Raw genomic sequence first — 20,462 nt, 5'->3', positions numbered from 1 at the left:
CCCACTGGTGGTGACAGAACATGGGAGGATCCTCAGATAGGAGGGAAGATGGGGCACCAGTTCACAGACAGCACGCAACACTACTGGTTTACAGACATGTAAATGGTACTGTAAGCACACATGCTGGGTCACACCAAGCTTATCAACGCTCGATATAAAACATAGCCTTGTATAGTGCCATTTCACCAGCCTTGACTCTAACCAGTAACCACCTAGAAATAAAGTTTCTCGCTAATAAACACTACTTGTGCTGCTCTCAGTATCTTGGCAAACTCATCTCCTGCTATAAGCCGATCTGATATAAGAAAGGACAGCAAACACCACAGATTTTAAAGGCCAAGAGTGGATCGTTTAGCTGATTTATTATGACATCTTTATAATAAATGTTAAACTTTTAATGATGGAGAGCTCAAGACAATCATTTGCTACTAAAATGATTCATCTTATTTCTAAATAAAACTAAAATCTATAAACATTATCTTGCTTTCAGATCATGATGGCTATAACAACTCTATCCCGTACTGCAAGGATATTTTAAAGCACAGGTTGTAATTTTTATACTTCTAGAAAATAAAAGGTCCACAAATGGATCTGTTCTCCACAAAACCTTTTTGATTGTGATCAGTTACTTCTTACTTTTCTCTTCAACATACTGTATTTCTTTATCTGTCACAATAAAATATCTGGAATTATTCAGAGAATCAGAGAATGGTTTGGGTTGGAAGACACCTTAAAGATCACCCACTTCTACCCGCCCTGCCATGGGCTGGGACACCTCCCACCAGACAAGGTTGTTCAAAGCCCCATCCAGCCTGGCCTTGAACACCTCCAGGGATGGGGCATCCACAGCTTCTCTGGGCAGCCTGTGCCAGGGCCTCACCACCCTCAGAGTAAAGAATTTCTTACTTATACCTAAAGCTATCCTTTTTCAGTGTAAAACCATTACCAGTTGACCTGTCACTAGAGTCTCTTCCCCATCTTGTAGATTCTTGTAGATTCTCTGAAAAAAATTCCTGTGTTCTCCAAAATAAAAAGAAAGCAAAACCAAAAAATACTGCAAACTAGTAAACTAACAAGATTTAGTTGAGTTAGATATTAGCATCATCAAGCATGACACCATGTTTTCTCTTCATAGCAGAGTATCAGGTAGAAAAAAAGATAATACTGGGGTAATTATCAAGATATCCAGCCTACAGGTACCTTGCAATTCTTTTCGAATGTAACATTGCAAAAGCCTTAACTTGAGTTTCACATTCTATCTATACATTTTAAACTTTAACAGAAATTTACCTGAAGGAACTAAGACACCTTCTGAAGAAGAAAAATAACAAATAATCTTGAAAGAACACTCAATAGACCTATGAAGTTCAAGATCTAATTTGCAAGATGAGGAATACGAAAATTGACAAGATGTTAAAAATGATACCATATTTCTTTGGTACCACTGTTAAAAAGGCTCGTGTCTGCTAAGAAATGAAAAGGAGACTAATAATTTAAATGATCCCATTAAGAATTTAGATAATAAAAAATGCCATTTAACATGCCAAATATGCTGTGATAGAGTGGAATATATCTGCATGAAATAAAATCTGTTCAGCATGAAGGTCAAGCCTTTTTTTTTTTTTTGTTGTTCAGCATTTAGAGGTAAGCACATTAACTTTGCCCAACTTATCTTTAGCAATGTGTTCCACACAGCTGTTCTGCTCTGAGAAGAAATGTAATGCATGTGAATGGAGAAGTATCAAGGCTGCACATTTGATTATCAGCTCTGAACAACTCAACTAGTAGGCGGTTCACCCACAAGACAGCATGTTTTTTTTTCCCTTTCCTTATGTGGGTATAGGGGGGATAGAAGTTATAAGGCTGGTGTTTTCCTGGAAAGTTACGGAAAAACAAGGAAACAATTAAAAATTAATTTTGATTTGAAGTGACAGTAATGATGCAAAACCAGGCAAGCAATGGAGAAAAAAAGCAAAATGCACTCCTGGGATTCTAAGTTACCTTCAACTTATTGGAGAGAGGGAAAAAACTTGTGGATTACGCAATTCAGTTTTCCATCTCTCTCACTCTCTCTTTTTTTTTGTTAAAATTTTTAATTCTCAAATACTCTCAGGAGTAAAGGGATCACTGTTAAATTCATTCACTAAGCTCTGTTTCCTGCTTTTCATAATGTAGTGTTCCTGCTCATAATCCTGTTCCTGTTGAAAAAGTTAAAAGGACAACGGACAACACTGGAGGACTTAAAATATCTCATACAGTAATCATAGGATACAAGATCCTCTACTATGGAAGGGCACCTAATGAAGTTTGAACTGAGGGGTCGAGTAGAATACTCTTTTCAGAAAACATGTTTCTGAAGTAGAAAACGTAGTCCATGCATTGGCACTACATAACTGAATCCAAATTCTGGCAAATAACAGTCCATGTGGATCAGACTGTAAATCCTTCTTCAAAGACAAACTGAAAGCAAATCAGACTCACATTGGTTTAGTCAACTTAACACTGCATATTGTAATAATAACATAAACCAGTTCATATGGTTAAATGGGGAACAGTCAAGTAATTGGCTTAATTTAATGAACCGTATCACAGACAGTGAGAAATAAAATGATAATTTGTGAAGAAACACAAAGCATGAACTTTTGTGATGAGGTTAAAACCAATTGATTTTACAGTCTAGACTTAAAAGTTGCAGCCCAGCTCCAGAACCCCAATTTACTCCACAGTGAGCGTGATTCCTTCCAAAATCATCATCTTTTAACTATGTGAGCACAATTGCTTCGTGCTCTTGAAATTTAATCTTTTGGATAACAGTGTCTACTTCTAATACCACTGTATAACCCCATCTGGAGCCATAAAGGCAGCATGATTGAGGCAAACAACTCCTTGCTCCTTGTAAATCCTTTGTAAATCTAAAGTCTAAGTTACCTGGGGATTTCAAGTGTAAGTGTAATAGCTACAAAAGACCAAGGAATAGGAGCTGCTCTAGAAAATGCAACTATTCTTTCTTTTTGAAGGATTTAACAATATGGGTCCAACTGCTGGCAGTTTACAAATCAGTGTAATAGATAAAATATTTCACGAATATGAGTAAGCAAGCTCCTAAGTGCCAGAAATTAAAATATGTTGGAAACTGTTTGCTAAATGTTTCTTCTGTTTATCTCTTCTTTACCAGATGCAACCATTCTTATGTCAAACCATTTCATGTGAGCTTTATTTTGTTTTCACTGACTTTGGCTTGAAGAGGTTGATGAGTGCTAAATCCTGATACATCTCATTGTCTGCTAGGACACACACATTCATCATTTAAACAATAATGTTTAAAAACAAATGGATCTTCTTGGGGAAGGCTAGATAGAACAACTGTGATTGAAAATCTTTGTAGCTAGAATTTATCAGGCAGCTGGATCGGACAAGTGGTATTAAAAAATAGGATGAGAGAAAAGTACATGATCTTCTGCAATCCATAATTTTCTCTGTTTGTCCAATCTAAAAAAGAATTAAAAGTTGACTGTCAACTTAAAAGCAGTGTTTACTTAGAGCAAGGACACAACCTGATGCTTGTTTACAAATCAGTTGCATCAAGAGGCACTATCACAGAATCACAGAATGGTTTGGGTTGGAAGACACCTTAACATCACCCAGTTCCAAGCCCTCTGCCATGGGCAGGGACACCTCCCATCAGACAAGGTTGTTCAAAGCCCCATCCAGCCTGGCCTTGAATGCCTCCAGGGATGGGGCATCCACAGCTTCTCTGGGCAGCCTGTGCCAGGGCCTCACCACCCTCAGAGTAAAGAATTTCCTCCTAGTGTCTAATCTAAACCTATCCTCTTTTAGTTTAAGGCCATTTCCCCTTGTCCTGTCATTATCTACCCAAGTCAAGAGAGGAGATTTCTCCAAGCTGAACATCCCCAGCTGTCTCATTTCTTCATAGGAAGTCGATCATATAACCATACAAATGAGGAAAGATGTAGTTGTAGCTGTAGTTGACAGGAAGAGTCAGGCAATACTGTTGTGCAATTCAGTTACTGTGCACATTAATTAGCTGGATTTGAGTATAATTCAGCTAGAAAAGACTGTGACCTGCCTCCCTGGTGAAACTTGGGACATGTGTAAGTAATTTCTAGGGAAGTGCTGAAGACAAACTGCTAGCATGGAGCTTGCAGAGCAGTAACAACATGGCGCAGAGAGGCCATAGGGGCAAGATTTAGGAGGTTAAATAACAGAACATAGTAGCAGCATCCTGTTAACTCTTCTCATAACTAAGGGACCAGACAGCCAGAGGCTTACATTATAGCACAGAAAACATCACAGGGAAGCAGTTTCCATTCATTAGAAGCTCAGAAAACTACATAGGAAAGATGATATTTATACTAACAAAATGAAAAGCATGTTGGCTAGAAATAATAGGACACCAGGCTAAGCTTTTAAAGAAGGAACTAATGAAAAACCAGAACAGCATACAGCTCAAGGTCGTGACAAATTTTAAATGTTTAGATAGAATCTGGAATCTTGATGGAATATAATCAATATAACAAAGTGATACCACTGGACAAATTACATGAGAATCTCAGAGAAGTTCACAGCGTTGGAATAGTGATGCTATTTTTTTTTTTCCTTTTTAAAGCTCATAGATAAATAAGCTAGCTCTACCAACAAATGCCAGAGAATTGTAATGGAATACAGTTCCGGACTTTAATAGAAAAAGCATTAATGATCACCTGACCAAAACTGCAAGAGAAGTGAGATGCTAACAAAGAACAGGAATGCTACAAAGCCAGAGCACACAAAGTGAAACTTCAGACACTGAGTCTCCCAAGTATACTGAGAAAATGCTGTGCTAATATATGATGTGTAAATTAAATTTTCAGACTCCATAAATGACTGAATCATTGGCAAACTAGTTAGTCAACACATGAGAGGAGAAGCAACTCCTGACTTTGTCCAGAGTAATGTGCAAGACCTGATTCAAAATGTTACTATGAAAGAACCACTCAATAACAATTCCCAAAACGTACTTAGAGCCAATGTCCTTGCCAAAGCAAAAAAAAAAAAAAAAAGACAAATGATCCACTGCCTAATTTCAAAAAGTGGTACTGAATAAAAGTGCTGAAATTTTCTAGAGACATTAGAAGAATCTGTCAAGGTAGAGTAGCAGGACAGATTCATACAGGAAATAGGAAGCTGAAGCTGTTTCCAGATGAAGAAAATGTAAAGAACAGTCTGGAAAAGGGAAATGTAAAAACACAATGAATAAGGCTAATAATGGTTTTGAACAATGTGCCAAGTGCCGAACAATTCAGAATAAATCATTTCAAAATCATACAGTGAATGTGTCTGTAAAGTTGGTCGCTGGACAAAAACGCAAAAGGAATCTCAAATAATGTAAAGCAGAAATGTGACAAGAATTGCTGGAATCCTGCTTCTCCGTGGACGTACCAAGTAGGTCCCTATGCTTTATGAAGGACACCAATCAAAGTCTGCTTCCAACTGAAGTCCCAGCACAAGTGGTTCTAGAACAAATCAATAAACCAAATACTAATGAATCTTCAGGACCAGATGGTACTTATTCCTGAATCATAATGGAACTTAAATAGGAAATTTCTGAGCTATTTATTATAATATGCAACCTATTGCTTACAGCTGTCATGGTACAAGATTAGAAGGTGGTAAAAGTAACACTAATACTAATAATAGCACCACAGAAAATCAGGAAAATACAGAACAGTACATCTGTGGTAGCTTGATAAAGTAAACTGACAGAAAATTCAATCACAAGCATTACTGATAGATATCTGGACAAATATGAAATAATGAGGTAAATACAGCTTTCTTTGAAGGATGTTACATACCACTAATTTATTAGATGTCTCTGAAGGAGTCAAAAACATGTGTAAGAAAAAGCTGTTTAATGCAGTCTATGTACAGACCTCCAGATAGTTCACCAAAAACATTTAAGAAAAGTAGACAAGCATGGAAAGCTGTTTGACCAAAGGAATAACTTGTTAAAAGGCAAGAAAACAGGGAAAATGTCACTTTTTACTGCAAAGAGAGGTCACCAGTGAAGTCCCACCGGTCCTGAGACCTGCCTGTTTAAAATGTGTACAGGTATCTAGAAAAGCAAGGGAACAAGTTGATAAACTCTGCTGATGATACCAAGTTAACGACTGAAGAGCAGATTTAATAAACATGAAGTTATGCACAGCAGGAAAATAACCTACATTTTACATATAAAAGCTGAGCTCTAAACTAATCATTACCATTCCAAATACAAACCTTGATGCTATAATAAACAGTCTTATGAAAATGTTAGCTGTTTTTGAAAAGGTTAGATGTCTGTTCTTGTGTTCTTTAAATTAAATTACCAGCATAATTAAATACTATTTCTCATTATTTGGTATAGTTTAAAAATAAATTTGATGGGAGACCTTCAAAGCCATTATGATTCCCAATTACTCATTGATATCCACTACTTTCACAAACATTAAAGTCATTTTTAATTTATAAAAAGGTAATTATATTGGAGTATGTTTAATTATATTCAAGTATGTTAGCACAGTTGTATGGCATCCTATAAAAAAGCTGGGCACTGTAAATTAAAGACATCAAAACTGTTCTAGAAACATGGACAGCCAGCATTAAAACTCTAATTTTCTTTCAGGAACTTATTTCACTTCTCTTTACACATACAGGTATGCCTCTGTTTAATTTTAAAGCTTTTTCTCCAATGGTACAGTCTTGCAATTATTTCCAACTCTTATAAGCCTATGTGAGTCTATATTGTGCTGAAGAGTTTATGTCACAAACTTAACGTGTATGTAACTCATTTTTTCCATTGTTTTCTATGCAGTGTATGTTCTGGGCTGCTTATCTTTGTCATTTTTTCAATTATAGAAAAATAGAATTAAAAAGTTATTTCAGTATACATTATCTTTTTTTTTTTCTTAAAATAATTTGTGAAACACTCTGCAAGTAATTTACTAATAGCAGTTATGCAGACTCATGATTATATATCAATTTTTACCTCGACGCAGGTTTTCATCCCTGAGGCAGCAGCATAGTGCAAAGGTGTATTTTTTTTATTATCAACAGCATCAATAGCTGCTCGTTCGTATTGTCCTTCATCCAGCTTTGCTCCCTTCCATTTCAAGATCATTTGCAGACAATCTGCTCTCCTGCAGTCATCTTCCGAGGGTCTGGTCAGGCGAGGATGAAGAGCTCCTTCCGAGATCATGATCTGAGGTCCCATACACAGTAAGTGCATAGATGTCTCATTGTGCACGTTCCGTTTGTTTGGGTTGCCATCTCTCACGAAAAGGAAAGTTCTGCAAGAAGGGGAAAATAGAAGAGAAGTAATTAGCACACAATTCCACACATTTTCGTGAAGTGGGAAGCGTCTACTATGACAGCTCTTTTTAATTCTTGACAATATTTTGATTAGCTGTGTGAGAGATTAACATTAATAGATAATTATTACTGGATATGTCTACTGTTAACATGTAGAAGTACAAAAAAAAAAAAGGTCATTCATTACTCTATGTGGTGTTTACAAGTTGCTTTATTTACCCATTTAATTCCTCTCAAAGACTACAAATTGTTTTTATTTTCATTTTTGGGAAAGCTCTGTTTAGAACACCGGTCCATGTGCACTTAAGAAAAGTTGGGGGAGTGATAAACATCCACAGGCATGAGTACTCTCTGCTCTCCTTCAATTCTCTTAGGAGTCAATAGCCAAGATTAGGATGAATTACCGAAATATCAAAAGCACATTTGATTACTTTGTCCATTTGTGACAAATTTTAGTTGGCCAAGTTTCTTCTAAAACTCTGTGTTGTTTTGCAATAAATGTTATTAAGTCACAAGACTGATGAAACAGATAATTTCTTTTTCTACTCTGTGTTCTTAATAGCAGTGCATTTAGTAGTAACCTAATTGAGAATGCTAGAGTACCTTCTTAAAAATTCATTCTTTTTCCCCGTATCTTTAGTCAGACATAAAGGCAATATTTACTATTTCTTGAAAATATGAAATACTTTTTCTGCCAGCACTGCATGCATTGAGTAAAGACACTATTTGCTTTCTCATTCTAGAATATATGAAAGTGAAATATAATGCAAATATGCCCACCTACGCGGATGACAGAGACTGGCAAGAATTTACGTCTTTTCTTGGAATGCTTTAGAGGCAGTTCAAAGTGGACAATTAGCTATAGCAGCAAAAAGGGACAGCTAAGGAATGAAAAGGAAAGAACAGACTGATTCCTGGAATTGCAAATCTAATTCCTGACAGCTCCTGTGGCCACGCAGCTTTCTGCTGCATCTTGCCAGCAACGAACTATAGAAGTCACAATCCAGTTCTGAAATGGAAGAACTAAGACTTGTACGGCAGTACAAGGCCCATGAAACCAAACTTGCTTTAGCCTTTTGAGGTATATGCTATTAATATAATAAATGATAAATTAATAATACATTTAGGTAGTAACATTTTCCTTAAAGGAGGGTGTATGGTAGGAAATGTTAGGAAAGAAAGACTGTCTCTTTATAAGTGGCAATAAGAATCCTGTAGGAGGTACAAAAAGAAAGCAAGGTACTAGGTAGGACTGGAGCTGGGGAGAAAGCTACAATGAAAGAGGTTTACATGAAGATAGGAAGGATGGTTCACAAAAGAGGTAAGTTCATGCTAGATCGGAAGCATGGCACGTACATTCAAGAAGTCACTGCAGAAACACGTGTGCTGCTCCCACACGGCCCCTCACACATAAAGCCAGCAGAACTCCCTATTCATCCCCTCTTCAGGCTGTTCCCTGCCTCCTAGCATTTTTCAAGAATGAAAAAAAAACATTTTCTGGAATCCTTAAATCAATCCAGGGGACCAGTTTCCACATCCCTGCCCTCACCTCTCAAGACTAATTGAAAATAGTTCCAATCATTTTCTGTTCAAAACAGGCAGCTCAGCCACCCAAAGGCAGGCACAGCCTAAATACAAAATCAGACTATCGATCTTGGTGAACAGCAGAGCTCAGAAGAACTTGGTAACCGAACTGACAAAAGAAAACAGGGGCAGTTTAACATTTTCATAGCTTTTTTCAAAGATTCTCCCGATCAGTTTATGATGACTGACATCACTGCTAACCACCAAAGCGTAAAAAATAATTCCTGAGTTCCTATAACAACTTAAAAAGTAATCTCTATACCGATCTTAAAAAAATACTGCAATTATTAGTCCATATAAACTTCTGAATCCACAAATAAACTACTTCAGACAGAGACAAAAATGGAAAATCGAAGCACATATAACAGCAAAAATCTTTTGGCCCAGAGACATGTATTAATTAATTTTAACTGTGGGTCCATATAGAAAAATGCATAAAAGCAGTATAGCAACAATTAGATTGGATGTAACTGAAAGATCTGCATGTGAGGTCATTTACAACTAATAAAACAAGATGACAACATTCACGTGTCCCACACAACAATTAAGTTTTACTATCTTCTGTTCTTCAACAATAAATGTACCTCATCATCTTTTCTGAGTGGAAACTGTGAGACAATTACTTACAAAAAGTTTGATATCATGTTGTTACCTGCCCAATTATGCTGCTGTTACTGCCTGGTTACAAACTAAGGTGCCACCTCCCCTTTCCACTGTCCCCGAGTACACCCCAGCAGGCATTATGTGGCACGCCTTTCTCTCTTTAGGAGCAATCCCATTCTTTTGGAGGACAAAGCATAATCCTGAAATTATTTTATTAATAAAGGAAGAGGCTATATAGGGTGGGTGTGGAACTTCCCTCTCACAAATTACTGAAAACAGACTGAATTTAGTAATTCACTCTAAAAACGTAGGTACTGTTTATCTGGCCTTATAGGGGAAGGATGTCCTGACAATAGCCCTGTGGTCAGCTGATTTTCTCTCCTTTCTTCCCTTTGAAAATCTCTGAACATCTTGAGTTCAAAAAGAAATTTGCTACTAAAACACTTTTCTTTTAAAGAAGTGGTAACAAAGTATTCAGATGAAACGAACTTCAGAAATACAAAGCGGTCTCCTCTATAAGCTTACAACTCCTCACCACAGGCCTGCCACACACCACTTGGCAGAAATCCTAGGAGGTCTTCAATATCAGGACATCTCTGACAATCCTTTAATTTCTCCTTTTCAACTTATATTTTCTGATTCCTAAGCCTAAATTCTGTTCACCAAACCAGTGTCAGAAATGGGCTACATCTCTATGTAGACCACTCTGTGCAGACAGCCTACAAGATAAACTAATGGGGGCTGGCCCACATGTGGCTAATCTTGAATGATCTTTCTCCTTGTTTGATTTTCCCTCCGTTCCAATTACTGTAATTGCAGAATAAAATAAACATCCAAACAAGAAACACACACACAAAAACATTGTATTTGTTTATTATAAGAACAGCTTCAATCTCATCAAACTTCAGGTAAGCCTGAAGAAAGATTTATAAATTTCCATTTTTGTATCACAGATTTGCATGTGTTCTCTAAAACTGATGATGCATTGTGGTTTAACCAAATCTTTGTGATAAAACAAGGTCATGCTCTTCTGGAAGTCCTTGGAAGTAAAAGCTGTGCTATCACTCCAGTCACCACTGGACTTTGTATGCCATCCATCACATTCCATTTTCTTGAAGATGCTGACATACATGTTCACCACTTTGCTTGCCTGTTTCATCATATGCTTTTTAGCTATATGGCTATACGTTAAAGGATGTGTATCTGGTCACACTATGGGGGAAAAACAGACCAAGCGCTAGAGTAATAACAGTTTTTGTGCATCTAATTCACTTACTTACTGGTTTTGAGTCTGTATTGTTGAAATATATTTTATTTAAATTAGCAATACAACAGTTAGAAAAAAATGATAGAGTTAAAAAATATTAGACATTAGTATTAAAGAAATTGTGTTAGTCTCCTCAACCTAATCACCTAAAATATATACTGTGTTCAAAACCATAATCTAATTTTTGAGCCAACCACTGAAATGGTTCCAATTAGCTCACAATACTTTGAAATAAAAAGTAGATTTAGAGATGAGGTTTTGCAGAACACTTAAAAATTTCAAAATAACTAAAATGAAAGGTTTTTCAAATCCCTCTAGAACACACTGAAATTTGCTTTGGGTGCCTCAATATCCATTTTCCACCTTTTTATTTTATTATATAAAAAATAAGACATTATTCTGAAGGAATACTTTGTGAGAATACATAACACTGCCAAGTAATGTCTCAGAACTAAATTTCCACAAAACATTATGATATTATGAAAAGTTTTGATATAGAATGGTTCCCTTGTTGTTTTTCAACAAAACATATCAACAGAGACTGTTCTCACAATAACCAGCAAAACATGTATTGACGTTTTTCATTTTCAGGTCAGGATACATATGCTGGCATTGTAAATTTCAGTATTAAAACTTCTTGAAGACAACATTTCCCTTTCCGTAGCTAGACTCATTCAGCTCTTCTCCATCTTACAGCTTCCAGCTGTCTTCAATAAGCAACATCAATGTTAAAACTACTTGTACCTTTTCTCTAGGAGTTTGTGCTGAAATAACTAATTCATCGTTTTAAGAAGCCTTACTTTGGCAGCAAAAATGATCCTTAGAGAAATCTCTCTCATTACATTATAGCAGACATGGTAGTTGCATTTGTTATGAAATATGAATATGGTGAATTTAAGATTAAAGATCTTAGTGAGAGAGAGCATATTTTGTTTGCTCGTTTGTTTTCAGATGAAAGGGATTTAGCAATACAGGCAAAATGCTTCACAACAAATTACATGAAATGACAAGACTAACTGGTATCAAATGATATCCAAAATAAAGTATAACATTTCCTTGACTGAATAAGCTTTGTGTAGTTTGAAATAAGAAGTGGAAAGAATGAGATGACAGAAGGAGAGAGAGATTAGAAAAATGGAAGCAAGGAAAGAAATGAACGAAGGAGAAGGAAAAAAGAACTCAGTGATGAATGATGAGATGAATTGCATGGAAGGCAATTAGGTATGAGAATGGTAGATGCTTTGGATATGAGGATTTGCAGGCACCCATTGTAAAACCTGCATATAGAAAACACAAGGCTAAATCTAAGTCCTCTTGGTCTCTGCGAGGTATAACTTTGGAGACTCACTAAACTGAATTTTTCTAGTTCTTTTACAATAAAATCTGTTTTACAATACTACAATACACTAGTATATTTTCTTCTGTTAACTTCCTTTTACAATTCATTTTTATTTTTACTTCAAGTAAAGATCACCTCAACTTAGCCTTCAATGTATTTTTAAACTGCTCTATGAACAAAGAAGTATAAAGTTGCTCATTTTTCAATTCATACTCCTTAAGTCCTAACTAAGGCATTGTCAAATCAAGATTAAATAAAGTTGTTTCTCTTTTTACATTACTGTTCCCTTCTAATACTACCCATGAAAGTTATTAACCACAGGTCTCCTAATGGTCCATCCCCAAACCCCTGCATCTTCCTTATAAAACAAACAGACAAAAACAACAAAGTTCACTGCCCTAGGAAGAAACAGACAGCAGCTAAAGATGGTAAACAACTTCCTGTCTGCCTCCTTTTTCACTGGTTTTAAAAATTAGATAACTCTTCCACATTCAAGTCAATAGCCCTAGCTATTTTTACCTGGAGTACAGACCTAACAAACAATTTCTAAGCCTCTGTGTAACACAAAGTTTGTAAAGGCAGCAGCTACTTTCGAATTAGAAGTATGAGGAATGACAATTAGATGTACAGGAATGAGCAGATAAGAAAGAGTTATAAAGATGGGGCCAGATCCCCTGTGCAACCACTACGGTGGGCTGCAGTAGGGTACGAGGACACCCAAATGGCAGCTGCTCTGCAGAAGCCCCCAGCAGGATTTCCTGAGGACAAGCACCCGAGGCAGTGTTGAGGCTAAAGGCTTTACTTGGTACAAAGGCCTTACGGCCTGCTAGCAGAAGCCAACGAACGAAGCCAACAGAAACAATTCAGTACTGCATGGGGGGTGGACTTTGCCTTTCCCATCAAGTGAAGCTTGATTTTATTTCAAAGTTTGAGCTCAGTCTGCCTAACATGCTAGACGGCTGCAATTAGACCCACATACTTGAAATGTCAGGAGCGTCTTGTGGGTATTCGTTAACCACATCTTTTTCTCCCACTTCAAGGTGCTTTATATCCAACATGCTGACTCTGCTACTTCTTTAATTCAAAGTAAAATGTCACTCTAAAATTCAGTGAAGAACTGTCTGTGATTTCTGTATTACACCGAGCCAGGCCTTTTGCTTTTTTAATTACCAGAAGGCCTTCATTGTCACCTCCCAAGCCAAATGAAGTTTCTCAAGGATCTTTAGCTATCTAATCATTGCTGTTCAGAGTTGATAACACCACAATGTACATTTCTGTTTTCTGTTTTTATTTAGCGCTTTATCATCACTTACATTCCATGCTGTGATATTTTAAAGCATGTGATTCACTCCTGAATCAGGTTACAATGCATTGATTTCAGAATAGCACAATGTTTCTGTGGTGACCTGCAAAAGCTGTAAATAACACTCTTTTTCTTACAAAACACACTTAAAACTTAAAAACTTGCAGTATTTCTCTCGACAACTCTACCAAAGTTCTATTTAATAATCCCAAACTATGGGGATTTCATCCATATTACAATGACTATAAGCTGCAAGCCATTAGTTTTCCTGTACTAAGATTTATGTGGGTAACTTTTGTAGAAGACTCAAACACTGCATGGATTCAATTTCTCTCTCATAACTTGAGGTAGATGTTTCACCTTATACGTATTCCCTGAAAATTGTCTTAGGCTGAATTTCTGCATAAAAACAGAACTTCAAGGCTGTCAAACCAGTGCCCTGTTTTAAAACCAAAACTTCTGACTGAAGAGTTAATTTAAAAGGCAGCCTTAGTAGTCAGTAACTATTGCTATAAATTTCTTCCACCATAAAATTAAGCTTCAGGGAGAAGCACAATAAAACTCTTGTTTTAAGAAGGTATTGAATAGAATCATACAATCATTTAGGTTAAAAAAGACCTTAAGATCATCAAGTCCAACCATCACCCTAAAACAAGAAGTGTCTGAGTCCTGCCTGCTTGCAGATTCTCTGTTCTTAAATAAGTAGAAAGGTACCTTTCTGTATTAAACAAATGATATAAAGACCTAGGATGGATTTAAATCTTTTAAACTGTCATTGCATCGTTTTACTATCACTTCATAGCACAAAGAACATTCCGACTCAAATAAGTCTTTAATCAAGGTAGACTTTCAAACCCTGCAGCAAGAAATATTAGCTTTTTTTTTTTTTTTTTTTTCCCAAGAGATAAGTCTATAAAACCTCCCTAGAAAGCCATTCCCTTGCCTAAGATCAATGCCTGCCCTTCTGTCAAAGCTATCTGGTAAAAAAAAAAAAACAACTATCCAATCATCTCTAAATATGTTAAAATCTTCAGTAAGAATCATCTACTGCAGGCAGCTCTCAAATGCTCACTTAAAATATAAATTTTCTAGAACAAATTTGTGTTTTTCTGTAAACAACACTGGTGTAGGGAAAAAATAGTTTTGATTACTTGTTCTCCTTGTTTGTTGCATACCTTCTGTGTCTCATGAATGGGTATGACAAACACCAGAGCTAGCAAAGGCAATCAGTACCTTGCTCAGGATATATAAATAGGTTTCAATAGGCCCCAGCATCCCCCTTTTCCTCATCTTAATTTCATCCAAAAATCAAAGGGACAACTCTTCAGTCTAAGGGGGATTCAAACCAAAGCTGAAAAGCCCAGCTGAATACAGGGCTTACAGTTCAGAGAAGATGACTAACATCCCCAAACGGGTGAATTAATACATTTTGTATCAACAAATTCATTATTTGGCAGGGTCCCATTTTTACCGACGGTATTTGGTGCGTAAGACTTTCAAAGAGCAGTGCTGTAGACCCTTGTGATTTGGCTCATAACTTCAGAGGTATAAAAAACTACATTTTGCCTGGAAATGTACTGGTAGAGTGAAAAAATGTATTGCTTATGGGAAATACCACTTAACCACAAGGCAGTCAGACTTTACTCTAGTTACAGCTTCCAGATTTTGCTTCAAGCTGTAGCTCTTTGCAGAATCCAAACTTGAGGTGACAAAAGCATTAAAAAAGTGTTGAAAAAAGTGGCAAAAAAGAAATGGCTGTAACATTTACACCTACTACTACCAGTATTTGCAGAAAAGCAGCAAGAGACTCAAGATCATGGGGCTGTGAACTTGAATAATAAACAACTGACACATTCCCTCATTCTGGGAAACATCAACACGACCATTTCTTCAGGTTTTACTAAAAGGGTGATGAAAACAGCTACATTTATGGTCTGTTCCTCTATGCAATGCTATGTATTTATACCTATTAATAGCTATATATGTATGTATACACACATATATACAAATATGCATATAAAACATATGAAAATGTATTTATGTGTAGAAAAATAAAACCAAAATAAAAACCAAAAAGTAAAATGAAATTATACGGGTAGTTCTGATAGCTGGAGACCAAAACAAACCTGAACCTGCTAAAAGACCGTGAAACTTGCTGATTTTGATGCAAGGTACTTATGTATACTATATAAACTACACAGCAAATTGCACTACTTTATGCAGTACAAGGAAACTTTAAGGAACCTTTATGCAAGGTACTAGAAAAGGAACAGCAACAAGGAAAATTAATCTGCATAGGATTCCTTTTCACAACATGCCCTCTAGTCCTTGAGTTAACTAGTCCATTTACGTCCACCTTAGTATTAAAAAAGTTATACTGCAAACTCCAGTGAAAGCATAAACCTATAGCTAGCAGCTTTTTGAGCATTAAGAGAAGTATGCCCAAGACATATACTGAAAACCCAAGCCCTTTTATTCAGTAATTTAAGAATCTCATGTCATGAATTAAATCATAGTTATTGAATCATTCATCTTCCAACACAATGGGTCAATACTGATGCATAAAAACCTTGAATAATCACCGTTCCGTTATGTCATTAACCTGAAGTACTTCCCCCTAAAATGTACTGTAACAAACAACTGTAGTGTTCTAGGAAGCACTTCATTTTTTTTTAGTCATGACTGACAGCTGCATACAAGTATAGGTTAGTTTAAATAGTGTTGTGAAAAATATTATTTCCCTAGGCAGCCTCAATTAGTACAATAATTATTGTTTTTTATTATTATTTATTTTTTATTCATTGTGTGGTAGTAGAAAATTATTTATTACTTGCAGGTACTTCTCTGTTTCATCAGCTTCTCCTATAGCCCAAGAATCTGTATTCAGTAAAAAAAATAAATAAATAAAAATGGGTAGGAGACAGTGCCTATTTCTATTTTAAGATAAAGAATCTGCTGACAGATCATTAAACTCTGCCTATTTATCAAACAAAACCAAAAACAAAATACCGTGGGACTACTACCACAACTTTTTATAAGCCGTAAATTCAGCTGGCCCCTTGCCTAAGAACTGTTATGAGCATTGCCAAAATTCCTGTAAACATTAGTAATATCCTGCTAAAAAAGGTGCAAGGTTAAACCAGGAGCAATCTGGGCTAATGACAAAACATAGGAAGCAGTGGAGAGGCTGTCAAGGACACTGTACTTCACTGCTGATGGAGGTCTGTGAAGAGCTAATTCTTCATTCTGAAATTTGAAGTCTTCACAAACATTTTAAGATCTCTTATGTCAAGGACTCCACTCTGGCCCCAGATGCTGTATTTTTCCTAAACAGAAATGCCTTCCATTTTTTCCCATTCCTATGACTCTTATCAAATACAGTACATCTGGCAAAATGAATTAAATCCACTTCCTGAGTACTCAAACAATTTCTGCAGATTTTCATAGATAAATGTTAATTTGAGGATCAAGTCCAAACTATGGTGCATATGAATCATATCTTAGAGCAATCTAAGGTTAAAATGGAAATCTTTGCCAACATTTGCTCCTCTGGGCCTGTTTCACTTATGGGCTTAATGTAACGTTCAATGCAAAAATACCACCTAGAACTCAAGCACAGTGTTCAATCTCTCTTAAACCGGCTCAAAAAAGCCTCACAATCTTTTCCACAGCATTGCTGCAATTTCACCTATTGCCTCTCCAGACAGCTTGTTTCAAACAGATTATTAGTGATTCAGGGTAGGTCAGCACCTGGACCTGATTCCAGTTTGGGATTGACTCACGTTGACATAGCAACCCATCACCTAAAGACCTCTAAGAAAGGTCTTACACAGATACACATCAACAAAGAACTTGCTATTCTATTTACTAAAAAGATGCAAGTATCTTGAAAAGTTTGTTTCGGTGGTTTTGCGTCAGCTATTAGGACTGAGTATGAACTTTTGTAAGTAGCAACCTTTGGCTTGGTAGAACACAGAAGACGTAGAGGGACAATGTGCAGGAGTGTCCAAGGGACACAATGGAATCGTAGAGCACAGATCCAAAGATACTCTACACTAAAAGCAAGGAACACAAAACTTGGTTAATCCTTATAGTTGTTATGCTGTGGGACAAAAAAAAAAATCATACTTTATACATGGTTCTAAAGCCTGTTAGAAGGAACAGCAGACCAAAACAGAACTAAGCCATTCCTGATACAAAAAGGTGTCAAAAACATCCTGAAGTTACCCTTAATTGGAGAATGATTGGATTTTGTTTTGGAGTGCTTTGAGCTTGTTCTGTTGTTGGACAATTAGGAATGCTGCTTCTATGATCCACTGAAAAGCACTTCTGGCTTTTATTTCAATAATCTAAGTGAGATTTCAAAAGAATTTGGCTGCATGCCAAATTAGAAGTGGCTTCCACTGGAACTGGCTGCTTACCAGCAACTTTTGTGACTAAATGCCTTCTGCGATGCAAAATCTGTATGATTTTCATCTTTCTCTGGCCCTTAATGCTATACGTTTCTTTAGAGTTAGAATCAAATCCCTAACTTAGGTGTGATCCTCTCAGCCTCCTTTCCAAATGCCTCCTTTGAACCCATTTTTTCAAAAAGACTATCCACACAGAATGATCTTCCCAGGTAATTGTGAGATTCTTTTTATATTGGTTCAAACAAATGCCGGATGAAATAATAAGCATGAAACTACCAAGGATTGGGTTCATCTTCACCATTTAAACACGCAACTTTGTATTTCTGCACACAGACTGTTATCTTCATATCAGCTTGTAAATCACCTTGCAGTGTATGACATCTAGTGTTGACATTATTTATGTGGCAAAAATGATGACATTACACAATTACTAATGGGCCTTCTAGCAGTTCTATTCTTTTTCTTTCTCAAAGACTATGAATGTAAAATAGAGATTGTCTCATCTTCCTCTCTCCCTTCCTCCCTCCAGAAAAACCCTTTCAATCTGTACATTGCTTGATCTTTAATGATACCAACAGAATACACTTTTTCTTCTTCTTAAATGTCTCAGTGAAATAATTTTATTTAAATTGAAAAATATGTAATTTTAAAAAATTGTTTCACCTACAGTTTATATATATAACGTCACTGAATATGTTAGCTGGATATTGCATTTAGCTGTAAGAGCTAATTATTTCTGACAGATTTCAGTTTATCAGAAACTGCAAGTCTCCCAGTCACTCACTATTCCTGTACCTACTGAGGCAGTAGGTTCCTCTGATGAGGAAGCCACGTGTGCCTCCAGCTCCAGGGTGAGGTTAAGCCATTTGACACAATTCAGCGGGTACCAATCAACATGACAGTCACAAACTCTACCTGGTAACAAAGTCAGTTGAAATAAAGATTCAGTCCTCCTTGATTAGGACCAAAGCTATGCTTTATTCCTTTACAACTCAAATATAATTTTACTTTGCCTGTGGTCAAATAGTCACAGGGTTCTGCTAAGGAGAACAGACAACACAGAATAAAAAATCTTTAACAGCATACTGCATTGATGTATCTCATCTTTCCATTCACAAACATCGAGATCTTATTTTTGCAGTATGTGATTTTCAAGGAAACAAAAAGGACAATGCAGGGAATAGATGGCAAGTCTAATAACAACATTTGAACAGTCTTTAAACATGTGGAGGAAAGAGCACCGCAACCTAAGATTTCTGGTATTATAAAGGGTGCAAGGTGAAACCATAAATAAACACACTCAACAGTAGAACCTGTAACAGGCACCACACATATTCAACATACTAAGATTAAAATAATCTGAAATCAGTCAGGAAAAATTCTTTTTTAAGAGCTAAAACCATAGCAGCTGACTGTTGTTTGAGCTTTACTTGTAGGCCAGGCTACCATTAATATAAAGTCTGCCTGCTGTTGTTTATGGATTTTTGCATTTGGGATTTAGGATGAGAACAATGCTGGTAACACATGGATGTGCAGTTGTTGCTGGCAGTGCTCACCCAGAGCCAAGGCCTCTCCTGCTCCACGCGCTGCCCAGCCAGTGAGGGGCTGGGGGTGCACCGGGAGCTGGGAGGGGACAGCCAGGACAGCTGGCCCAGGCTGCCCAAACGGGTGTCCCACCCACCCCATGGGGCATCAGGCAAATTCCTTGCTTTGCTTTGCATGCACACACAGCTTCTGCCTTACCTCATAAATTGTATCTCAGCCCATGAGTTCTCTCCCCCATCCCACCTGGGGAGAGAGAGTGAGCGGCCGTGTGGTGCCGAGCTGCCTGCCACGTTAGGCCACAGCTCTCCACTTGAGAGAAGTCATGTTCTGAGATACAGGCTGCACAGATCTCCCTCCAACGTATCCAAAACTAGTTTTCAACATGACTGCAAAAGGAATAACAACCAACAAAAACTGGCATGGGAAGTCCCAAATGTGCCGTAAACAATACAATGCTCCTTCTGATGTCAACAGATTTTCTGTCAAGTTTATCCCATGCAGCATATTGGTGGTCTCAACAGACTTTCTCTGGTGACATTATAATTGCCTAGATCAGTCCTTATTGAAATCTCTTAAGTAGCTATAAAAGCTAGATTAGTTAAGACAAGGCCGTAGCATGCATTGACCTGAAATACCCAAAGCTGCACATTTATTAACTTATCAGGAAATTTCAGCTGAGAATCCACTGGTATTTGATCTGCTCTAATTCTACTGCAGTGAAAATTACTTCCCAAATCCTAGCAATGAAACAATAAATACTTCCTATAGCCAGGTCTTAGACACATCTACCAACGCTTCTCTCTGGCTTGTTTAGTTATGCATTAAATGTATGAGTTCCTTTACCATTATCACTGTTAGACAGGCATCAAGAATGTTAAAAAAAAAAAAAAAAAAGTAACTTTTTTCAGTTTCAGGATTCACCCCATTTTCCACACTCTTTTGTAACAGGAAATCTTTACTTTTGCTGTTCTAGAAAAAATCAGCCTCACAAGCCCCTTCTGTCCCCCACAGCCTCATGTTTCTGTCACCTTCTCTCCTCTGCTCTCCACCATCAGCCCAGGA

General features: G+C 36.9%; 1 protein-coding gene across 3 annotated transcripts in view; it reads right to left on the bottom strand.

The window, feature by feature from the left end:
• Positions 1-20,462, bottom strand: part of ANKIB1 (ankyrin repeat and IBR domain containing 1) — a 97,750-nt gene that overhangs the window by 41,010 nt on the left and 36,278 nt on the right. For all 3 annotated transcript variants that reach the window (XM_082753883.1, XM_082753882.1, XM_082753884.1), the window contains exon 3: positions 7,025-7,325. In XM_082753883.1, the coding sequence (XP_082610009.1) occupies positions 7,025-7,325 (301 nt within the window). The remainder of the gene's footprint in view (positions 1-7,024; positions 7,326-20,462) is intronic.

The sequence above is a fragment of the Aythya marila genome (assembly GCF_965140915.1).
Source record: "Aythya marila genome assembly, chromosome: 2".
Classification (NCBI taxonomy): domain Eukaryota; kingdom Metazoa; phylum Chordata; class Aves; order Anseriformes; family Anatidae; genus Aythya; species Aythya marila.
The sequence above is the reverse complement of the archived record's forward strand: the minus strand, read 5'-3'. Positions and strand labels throughout refer to the sequence as shown.